Below are 11,694 nucleotides of genomic sequence, written 5' to 3'. Positions count from 1 at the left end.
TGCACTTTGGATTGGAGAAAATTTTTGGGGATTTCGTTTGAATCTAAGAAAAAAATGTCAAATTAGAATTATTGTATATAGGTTATCATATCTTCATAATGCGATACTGATAGCGGTACATACTGTGCCCAAATTGTGAAAATGAACAGGTATAGTGACAAATCAAGCTAGTGTATGTCTGGTAATGTCCTGATCTGGACACAGATTACAATATTTGGATCCTTTTTTAGGAGATCAGATGAAAGAAGATTTTGGCAAAGTGAATCCACTTCGTAAGGTGCCGACTCTCAAGGATGGAGACTTCACAATGGCTGAGAGGTAAAGAATCCTATGTTAAAGCAAATTTATCAAACATAATTATTGTAGATTTTATTTTTTTTAACGTGAAAAACTGATGCAACAGGGTTTGATCTGTGCAGAAGTAATTATGAAGGAAGGGAGAGGAGATGATGTTAGATAGATATTTTTTTAAAATAAAGATGGTGATATAGGAAATAAAAACAAACAAAATAAAGCAAAACACCCTACTCCGCCCCCCCACACACAATTTTTTTTTAACCCCTTAACGACCGCCCATAATGGCAGCAATTAATGGGCGTTATTCCTCAGCGCCGCATTTTAACGGCGCTGAGAAATATTGGTATAGCACCCCCCAGCATCAGAGCTGAGACTCTGGAAAACATGATCAGGGCCGGTTTTTCCGCTCCCCTGTCATGTGATTGCCGTTATTCACTGAATAATTGCGATCACATAAAAAAAAAAATAAAGTACGATATAAAATTAATTTCTCTCTCCTCTGATATGATCTAACATATCAGAGACTAAAGAAAAGGAGTCCACGAGCCCTCACGGTACCTGGCCACAGTAATGGCAATAAGGGTGCTCCTGTACCTCCTGTGTACAAGGCCTTCGCACAGGAGGTGCAGGAGCACCCTTCTTGCCATTATCCATAAGGACTGAACTCTATATGCATCCCCACAGGGATTTCTCTCATACGGTTTGGACCATCACAGACTTCCCCAGATGTGAGAGCAAGGCCCAGGAGCGGGCTGAAATGTAAAAGTCGCCTCTAAACAAAAGAACTGTATGTTGTCCGCCACTTGCACGTTTTTCTAAATCTCATTAAAACTTTTGAATTGACTCTCCTGAGTGTGCAGTGAAAATTTCTATACTCTAGAGACAGATGAATAGACAGGAGCAGATTAAGATTAACATTTAGAAGGGAACAGGGGAGAGTTGGATTGGTGAGTTGAGGTGATAGGCTTTTCTAAACAGATGTGTTTTTAAAGCACATTTGAAGACATGGGGGCTAGGTATCAGTCAGATCGTTTGGGGCAGTGCATTCCAGAAAACTGGCGCGGCACGAGAGAAGTCTTGGAGACGGAGGTGTGAGGTTCGGATTAAGGAGGATGTTAGTCTTAGATGAGTTGCAGAATGGAGGGGTGATAGACAGAAATGAGGGATGAGATATAGGGTGATGCAAAACTGTGGAGAGCTTTGTGGGTGAGAGAGATGAGTTTGTATTGTATTCTTTGGTGAATGGGTAACCAGTGCAATGACTGGCACAGGGTAGAGGCGTTGGTGAAGCGGCCTGATAGAAATACGACCCTGGCTGCTGCATTCAGAATGGATTGGAGAGGAGAGAGTTTGTTTAGAGGGAGACCGATTAGAAGAGAGTTGCAGTAGTCCAGACGAGAGTGATTAAGCGCAACAGAAAGAGTTTTTGCAGTATCAAAGGTGAGAAAAGGTCAGATTCTGGGGATGTTTTTAAGGTGCAGGTGACATGAGCGAGTGAGTGATTGTATATGGGGAATAAAGGAAAGTTGTGTGTCAAATATGACTCCAAGACAGCAAGCCTGCTGCTTGGGAGCTATGGTGGCACCACCCAAGGAAATTGAAAAGTCAGTTATAGGTAGGTTAGTAGAGGGAGGAAAAACAAGGAGTTCAGTTTTTTTTTTATATATATATATACACTACAGTTCAAAAGTTTGGGGTCACCCAGACAATTTTATGTTTTCCATGAAAACTCATACTTTTATTTATCAAATGAGTTGCAAAATGAATAGAAAATATGGTCCAGACATTGACAAGGTTAGAAATAATGACTTTTATTAGAAAGAATAATTTACTCCTTCAAACTTTGCTTTCGTCAAAGAATGCTCCCTTTGCAGCAATTACAGCATTGCAGACCTTTGGCATTCTAGCTGTTAAATTACGGAGGTAATCTTGAGAAATTTCACATCATGCTTCCTGAAGCCCCTCCCACAAGTTGGATTGGCTTGATGGGCACTTTTTACATACAATACGGTCAAGCTGCTCCCACAACAGCTCAATGGGGTTGAGATCTGGTGGCTGCGCTGGCCACTCCATTACAGATAGAATACCAGCTGCCTCCTTCTTCCCCAAATAGTTCATGCATAATTTGGAGGTGTGCTTTGGGTTATTGTCCTGTTGTAGGATGAAATTGGCTCCAATAAAGCGCTGTCCACAGGGTATGGCATGGTGTTGCAAAATGGAGTGATAGCCTTCCTTATTCAAAATTCCATTTACCTTGTACAAATCTCCCACTTTACCAGCACAAAAGCAACCCCAGACCATCTCATTACTTCCACCATGCTTGACAGATGGTGTCAGGCACTCTTCCAGCATCTTTTCAGTTGTTCTGCGTCTCACAAATGTTCTTCTGTGTGATCCAAACACCTCAAACTTTGATTCGTCTGTCCATAAAACTTTTTTCCAATCTTCCTCTGTTCAATGTCTGTGTTCTTTTGCCCATATTAATCTTTTCCTTTTATTAGCCAGTCTCAGATATGGCTTTTTCTTTGCCACTTTGCCCTGAAGGCCAGCATCCTTGAGTTGCCTCTTCACTGTAGACGTTGACACTGGCGTTTTGCGTGTACTATTTAATGAAGCTGCCAGTTGAGGAGCTGTGAGGCGTAGATTTCTCAAACTAGAGACTCTAATGTACTTGTCTTGTTGCTCAGTTGTGCAGCGGGGCCTCCCACTTCTCTTTCTACTCTGGTTAGAGCCTGTTTGTGCTCTCCTCTGAAGGGAGTTCTACACACCGTTGTAGAAATCTTAAGTTTCTTGGCAATTTCGAGTTTCACATGAAAGTTCTCTTTTTTTGGCCATTTTGAGAGTTTCATAGAACAAACAAATGTAATGCTCCAGATTCTCAACTAGCTCAAAGGAAGGTCAATTTTATAGCTTCTCAAATCAGCCAAACCGTTTTCAGCTGGGCTAATATACTTGTCCAGGGGTTTTCTAGGGTTTTCTAAACATCCATTAGCCTTCTTACACAGTTAGCAAACACAATGTACCATTAAAACACTGGAGTGGTGGTTGTTGGAAATGGGCCTCAATACACCTATGTAGATATTGCAATAAAAACAAAACGTTTGCAGCTAGAATAGTCATTTACCACATTAACAATGTATAGAGTGTATTTCTGATTCATTTAATGTTAGCTTCATTGAAAAAAAATGTGCTTTTCTTTCAAAAATAATGACAATTCTAAATGACCCCAAACTTTTGAGCGGTAGTATATATATATATATATATATATATATATATATATATATATATATATACATACATACATACATACATACATATATATATATATATATATATATATATATATATATATATAAATATATACATATACAGTACAGACCAAAAGTTTGGACACATGTTCTCATTTTAAGATTTTTCTGTATTTTCATAACTATGAAAATTGTACATTCACACTGAAGGCATCAAAACTATGAATTAACACATGTGGAATTATATACTTAACAAAAAAGTGTGAAACAACTGAAAATATGTCTTATATTCTAGGTTCTTCAAAGTAGCCACCTTTTGCTTTGATGACTGCTTTGCACACTCTTGGCATTCTCTTGATGAGCTTCAAGAGGTAGTCAACGGAAATGGTCTTCCAACAATCTTGAAAGAGTTCCCAGAGATGCTTAGCACTTGTTGGCCCTTTTGCCTTCACTCTGCGGTCCAGCGCACCCCAAACCATCTCAATTGAGTTCAGGTCTGGTGACTGTGGAGGCCAGGTCATCTGGCATAGCACACCATCACTCTCCTTCTTGGTCAAATAGCCCTTACACAGCCTGGAGGTGTGTTTGGGGTCATTGTCCTGTTGAAAAATAAATGATGGTCCAACTAAACGCAAACCAGATGGAATAGCATACTGCTGCAAGATGCTGTGGTAGCCATGCTGGTTCAGTGTGCCTTCAATTTTGAATAAATCCCCAACAGTGTCACCAGCAAAGCACCCCCACACCATCACACCTCCTCCTCCATGCTTCACGGTGGGAACCTGGCATGTAGAGTCCATCCGTTCACCTTTTCTGGGTCGCACAAAGACACAATGGTTGGAACCAAAGATCTCAAATTTGGACTCAACAGACCAAAGCACAGGTTTCCACTGGTATAATGTCCATTACTTGTGTTTTTTAGCCCAAGCAAGTCTCTTCTGCTTGTTGCCTGTCCTTAACAGTGGTTTCCTAGCAGCTATTTTACCATGAAGGCCTGCTGCACAAAGTCTCCTCTTAACAGTTGTTGAAGAGATGTGTCTGCTGCTAGAACTCTGTGTGGCATTGACCTGGTCTCTAATCTGAGCTGCTATTAACCTGCGATTTCTGAGGCTGGTGACTCGGATATAGTTATCCTCAGAAGCAGAGCTGACTCTTGGTCTTCCTTTCCTGGGGCGGTCCTCATGTGAGCCAGTTTCTTTGTAGCGCTTGATAGTTTTTGCAACTGCACTTGGGGACACTTTCAAAGTTTGCCCAATTTTTCGGACTGACTGACCTTCATTTCTTAAAGTAATGATGGCCACTCGTTTTTCTTTACTTAGCTGCTTTTTTCTTGCCATAATACAAATTCTAACAGTCTATTCAGTAGGACTATCAGCTGTGTATCCACCAGACTTCTGCACAACACAACTGATGGTCCCAACCCCATTTATAAGGCAAGAAATCCCACTTATTAAACCTGACAGGGCACAACTGTGAAGTGAAAACCATTTCCGGTGACTACCTCTTGAAGCTCATCAAGAGAATGCCAAGAGTGTGTAAAGCAGTCATCAAAGCAAAAGGTGGCTACTTTGAAGAACCTAGAATATAAGACATATTTTCAGTTGTTTCACACTTTTTTGTTAAGTATATAATTCTACATGTGTTAATTCATAGTTTTGATGCCTTCAGTGTGAATGTACAATTTTCATAGTCAAGAAAATGCAAACAAATCTTAAAATGAGAAGGTGTGTCCAAACTTTTGGTCTGTACTGTATATGTATATATATATATATATATATATATATATATATACATAATTAGGCTTAGTTTTTTTTGTTAGGCAGTGACGACAACTGTACCTCCACGGGATCCGCCAGCCTAATGGAAGTGGAGTCAGTTGTTACTGCTGAAGAGTCAGAGGCAGGGCCAAGTTCCGCAGTCCCATCTCCATTGTGGTATCCCGACAGTGCATTTCCCCCTCAAATTCCCCCCTTTTTAGCAGCCCCTGGAATAAAATTAGATGTCACCAATTTTAATTTTACCCCCTTTGAATTTTTCCAAATTTTCGTTGCCCCAGAAGTCCTACAATTGATTGCCCACCAAACCAATTTATATACATTTCCCCAAAAACCCACTGCCTTTCATTCCGGTTCATGGATCCCCACAAATGTCCCTGAAATAAAAAAAAAATTGGGCCTTACCCTGAAAGTAAAAAAGCCACACTCCGCTCCCACTGGGTAATAAAATCTGTCCACAGCACCCCTGTATTTGCAGATGTTATGTCCCAAGCCCGTTGTGAAGCCCTAATGAGATTCCTTCATTTTAATGACAATTCCCAAGCTTCCCCAAGAACTGACCCCAACTACGATCGCCTAAACAAATTGAGACCCCTAATTTCCCTCCTACAAGATTTAATTTCTAAATGCATATACCCCAGAGCAAAATGTTGCAGTCAACGAGTCCTTGATAAGTTTCAAGGGTCGTCTGTCATTCCGTCAATTCATCCCCTCCAAGCAAGCCAAATACGGCGTCAAACTGTACAAAATGTGCGAAAGCACATCAGGGTACACAACCACTTTCCTAATATATGAAGGTAGGGTCCGCCAAATTAACCCACCAAACTGCCCCCAGACAATTGGCATCCCAGGTAAAATTGTCTGGGAGCTAATAATGCCATTTTTACATCAAAGGTACCACGTGTACACAGATAACTACTATACGAGTATCCCCCTATACAAATCACTCTATCCTGCAAATACAGGGGCATGTGGGACAGTCAGGAAAAACCAGGTACGTTTTCCGTCACAGTTGGTGTCCAGACGTTTGAAGAAGGGGGCGTCATTCTCACTTGCAAGCGACCAACTTCTTGCAGTGAAGTGGAATGACAGGAAGGATGTCTACATGCTGACCAAGCTAACCATCTATTTAGTTTGACTATTTTTACGACTATGTCTTGCTGCACAAAATTTTTTTTTTTAACCCCTTCATGACCGAAGCAATTTTGACCATAATGACCAGGCCAAAATATTGAATTCTGACCAGTGTTACTTCATGTGGTTTGCAAATTGCCTCTTCAGAGAGAAAGAGGACTTGAACTCTATAGTGCCACCTATTGGTAGCAGCAATCCTACAAGTCACAATCGACCCATTAACGAGTCTTGACTTAGGATAATAGCCAAATCAGAATCTCAATCTACAGACACTGTGTTTCTGGCTGTTGGCCCTTGTCAGTGCAAAGTATGAGAACTCATTTGGCTAGGTGAGAGGCCCTGGACTGAGGTCTAAGAGGTAACATTTCTCCTTGTGGAGAATGACATACTGGCTCTGGCATGCCAAGGTAAGGAGGCTTACCTTCATGTGGTAATAACTCTGGAACACTTCAACGGATCCCGCTGATTCTGAGACTGTTTTTTGTGACATATTGTACTTCATGATAGTAGTAAAATTTCTTTGATATGACTTGCGTTTGTGAAAATATCGAAAATTTGGTGACAATTTAGAAAATTTCACAATTTTTAAACTCTTAATTCTAATGCCCTTAAACCAGAGAGTTATGTCACACAAAATAGTTAATAAATAACATTTACCACATGTGTACTTTACATCAGCACAATTTTTGAAACATAATTTTTTTTTTTTAGGAAGTTAGAAGGGTTAAAAGTTGACCAGCAATTTCTTTTTTTCCCATTCCCCACGACAGCTCCATGGAGAGAGAGGATCCGTCCTCAAGGACAAGAAACCAAGGCGGAGCCCTCAGTGGTTTCCTGTCCTTGAGGGAGACCCTACAGCTCTACGGAGAGTGAAGATCCTTCCTGGGTTGAAGTCCCAGCAGCAACTTATGGAGCGGAGTCCCTGGCGGACCAAGTGGCCAACATTCGGGGACATCTCCCCAGGAGCACCGCCGGACCAGATGCGGTGCATCCCTGGGGGCTGTCAGAAGTAGAATGACGTCAGTTCCAGAGCCTAGTATGGCGCGGTGCTTCTCCGAGACCCAGCTGAGTGTCTGACGGCACATCTGGTGGCGTGGTGCATAGCTGCGATGCATTCCGGGGGCACGGCCCGGTATGGCATGGTGCATCCTCGGAATGGAACTTGGCGTGTTCTGGGGGCAGTAATAGCAGCGACGGATCCAGGGAGAGCTGAAGCCACACCCCTACTCCTGGCTTGATCCAGGGGCGGACCCGGAAAGTGTAGAGAATAAAAACCTCCCCCTACTTCTGAACCATGCTGCGGGAGGTATTCCAGATGGAGGACATCAACCAACCTGGAGAACCTACGGAAGCAGCCCCTCCGACCTAAGTAGTCCTGCGTCAAGTGGGGTGACTCAGGGTTAAATCCCTGGATAAAAACTTTTCTAAATGCCTGTATTTCTTTTTATCTATAGGTTTCATAGGACAAGCCTAGGAAAGCACAATCTAAAGCCAAGCACAAGGAATGTGCACTATGCAAAAATAGCGACCACCTACACTAAAAAACTGAGTAAAGACTGTATCGAGAAAACCCTGACGGAAGAGTCGCATTCCCTCATGGATAATATGAGAACCATGATTAGGGTAGAGATTAAGAAATCTTTGAAAGGAATTAAAACTGGCACCTCAACAAGGGAGGCTAGTGTAAACTCCAGATCAGAGGAGCAGATAAAAGATTGAGAGTTGGGGGGTTATTATACAGACGCCTCATCATCATCCTCGACTGACAGCGGCGGGAATTCATCTTGCTTCCCGCTAGAAGATACAGGTAAACTAGTGAAGGCTGTCAGGGCAACCATGAAGGTAGAGGAAATTATAGAATCAAGATCCATGCAGGATCTGATGTTTGGGAGGGGGGGGGGGGGGTGGGTTAGAAGTCAGGAAGCATAGATTTTTTTCCTGTACATAAAAACATAGCATCACTGATTAAAAAGGAGTGAAAGAAACCTGACAGAAACTTTTATTCTGAAGCAATTAAGAGGAAATACCCCTTTGAAATTGACGGAGGATTCAGAAATCTGGGATAAAGTACCCAAGGTTGATGTGGCGGTGTATAAGGTGTCCCGCAATACGGCACTTCCATTCGACGATGCATGGCTGCTTTAAGGACCCACACGTTAGGAAAGCAGAGAGCTTTCTGAAAAAAGCCTGGGAATCTGGGGTTGCAGCATTTAAGCCAAATATAGCGACCACATGTACGGCAAGATCCCTAAGAGTGTGGCTTAGTCAGTTGCAAGAGCAAATTAGAAATAAATGTCCAAGGCATCAATCACTTGGCAATTTACCGAACATAGCAAAGGGGCAGATTTCCTTGCAGATGCCTCAGCAGACGCTGCCCGACTAACAGCGATGGCTTGCGCCTTCTCAAATTCAGCCAGAAGGGCCCTTTGGCTAAAAAATTGGACTGGAGACTTCAACTTTAAATCTAGGCTCTACAGTATTCTCTTTGAATGAGAATATCTCTTTGGATCATCACTGGATGAGATCTTAGATAAGGCCACGGACTCAAAGAAAGGGTTGCCCCAGACTAGCACCTCAAAATTTAAAAGACCCTTTCGTCCATCAAGGAAAGGGGCTCCCAAACAAAAAGAAACAAGATGGAAGGAATCCAGAAATAAAGGAAAGACCTCTCAAGGGGATCACTTTTTATCTGGGTTTCCAAAGAAAACAGGGAGACAGGCCCTAAGGTAGGTTGAAGGCTGAAACAGTTTCTTCCTGCCTGGGAAAAGATCTCCCTAAGCTCATGGATATTAGACATCATAAGGGAAAGGCTAAAACTAGAATTTCTAACTCACCCCACAGAAAGGTATGTGATCAGTATTCAGGGGTAAATCAAAACACCCTGGAAGAGGAAATAATCTCACTTACAGAGAAAGGGGCACTAACTCGCATGCCAAGAGGAGAAGAAAGGAAGGAAGGAGTTCTACAGTCCCCTATTCCTAAGGAAAAAGCCAGACCAATCATTCAGGACAATCATAAATCTAAAAGGTCTAAATCAATTTTTAGTTCCCAAATATTTCAAAATGGAAACTATCGAGTCAACAGTAAAACTATTGTTTCCTGGACGCCTATTACCATGTGCCTATTTTTCAAAGTCATCAAAAATACCTCATGGTTGCAGTCAACATCCAGGGACGCATAAAACACTTACAATTCTAGGTCCTCCCCTTTGGCCTATCTATGGCCCCAAGAGCGTTCACAAAGATAGTGGCAGAAATGTCTGCACAAGAGAAATAGACATTTTATTCATTCCATACTTAGACGACTTCCTCATAGTGGGGAAATAAGAAGCCGAGTGCAGTCAAGCGGTGGAACAAGTGAGGGAGATACTGTACTCCCTAGGATGGATAATAAACCTAAAAAAATCACAAATAAAACAAGAACAAAGGCAGATTTTCATAGGAATTCTGTTGAATTCAAAAAGACAAACTTTTCTCCCGGAAGAAAAGATGGGGAAAGTGTGCAGATTGGTTTCCGAACTGATCAAAAATCTGGTGACTACCCTAAGAAAGGCTATGCCAATCCTGGGGGCCTCAACTTCTTGCATCCCGGCCGTAACCTGGGCAAGGTTTCACTTCTATACCCTTCAGTGGGAAGTTCTGAAAGAAGGAGAAAAATCCGAATGAAATCTAGACAAAAGGATTATAATCTCAGGGAGGACACGACAATCTTTAAGGTGGTGGCAACACGAGACAAATTTGTCTCATGGAGTTCCATGGGAATTCTGAAACCCCAAAATAATCACCATGGACGCAAGTCCTTTTGGCTGGGGAGCACACACAGAGGGAAAAATCCTCCAAGGGGGGTTGCCTCAAGAGTTGGTAGATGCTTCCTCCAACAGAAAAGAGTTAGCAGCCATCGGGCTGGCGCTAATAGAAATCCTACCAGATATAAAGGGCCAACATGTGAAACAACAGAGCATATATGAACAAACAAGGGGGCATGAGGTCAAGAGATCTCATGAGAAGCAGGCAAGATAATAACCTTAGCAGGTTTACTGCTGCATTTTTCCTGCCAAGAAATGCAGAAATTTCTGCATCCAAATGCTCAACATGTGCACAAACCCTTACTGACTGAACATTACAATTACTGGGTATTGTACAAAGGGAATACAGCAGAAGATAAATAATCCCAAATGCTCAGGATTTAATACACCAGAAAAATATTTTTATTTTTTAAGTTTAGTCTAAGGCAGTGGTGGCGAACCTATAGCATGCGTGCCAGAGGGGGCATGCAGAGCCATCCCGGTGGGCACGCGTGCCATCTCCTCAGCACTGCCTCCGCCGCCACCACTTTTCTCAGCCCGCACACCATCCCCGTCATCACTAGCGCCGCGGCCACTCTTCTCTGTACGCACGCCCTCCCATCAGGCCGCATGCCCTCTCATCAGTGCTGAGGAAGGTGAAAATGGCGGCGCTAGTGATGATGAGGGGGTGGTGTGCGGGCTCAGGAGAGTGTCGGTGGCGGCAGTGCTGAGGAGATAGCGTGCGTGCCCACAGGTAGGGCTGTGATATATGAAGAGATCAGCGTTGGAATGGGCACTGGTAAGTAGACATTATGTTTGATTTTTTAATGTGGGGCCATTATACAGTATGGAGCATCATGTGGGGCCATTATACAGTTTGGAGCATCATGCGGGGCCATTATACTGTATGGAGCATCATGTGGAGCCATTATATAGTATGGAGCATCATGTGGGGCCCACTATACAGTATGGAGCATCATGTGGGGCCATTATACAGTATGGAGCATCATGTGGGGCCATTATACAGTATGAAGCATCATGTGGGGCCATTATCCAGCATGGAACATCATGTGGGGCCATTATACAGTCTAGAACATCATGTGGGGCCAACTATAATGTATGGAGCATCATGTGGGGCCCACTATACTGTATGGAGCACCATGTGTGTCCCATTACACTGTGTAGAGCGCCATGTGGGGCCCATTACACTGTATGAAACGCTATGTGGGGCCCATTACATTGTATGGAGCACTATGTGGGGTCCATTACTCTGTATGGAGTGTAAGGTAGCTCACGGACACATAGTTGATGGGAAGTATGTGTCACAGAGATAGTTGTCATCTGTGATGTAATCCTGGAATGTTGCTCTAGTGCACATAAGCAGTTATTCTATAAAAAGTATCATTAAAATTCACCAACGAAACAAAACCCAGGTGCGTAACTAAATAGATACCTG

At 42.7% G+C, this 11,694-nt stretch overlaps 1 protein-coding gene across 1 annotated transcript in view; it reads left to right on the top strand.

Moving 5' to 3' along the window:
• Nucleotides 1-234: 234 nt before the first annotated feature.
• Nucleotides 235-11,694, top strand: part of LOC141167035 (glutathione S-transferase theta-3-like) — a 28,879-nt gene continuing 17,419 nt past the window's right edge. The window contains exon 1 of the mRNA XM_073654348.1: nucleotides 235-318. Within this exon, the coding sequence (XP_073510449.1) occupies nucleotides 239-318 (80 nt within the window). The 5' untranslated portion in view covers nucleotides 235-238. The remainder of the gene's footprint in view (nucleotides 319-11,694) is intronic.

The sequence above is a fragment of the Phyllobates terribilis genome, unplaced genomic scaffold (assembly GCF_046119375.1).
Source record: "Phyllobates terribilis strain yellow unplaced genomic scaffold, ASM4611937v1 Scaffold_1__5_contigs__length_1240528914, whole genome shotgun sequence".
NCBI lineage: Eukaryota > Metazoa > Chordata > Amphibia > Anura > Dendrobatidae > Phyllobates > Phyllobates terribilis.
Note: the sequence above shows the minus strand (reverse complement) of the source record. Positions and strands in the feature narration are given on the sequence as shown.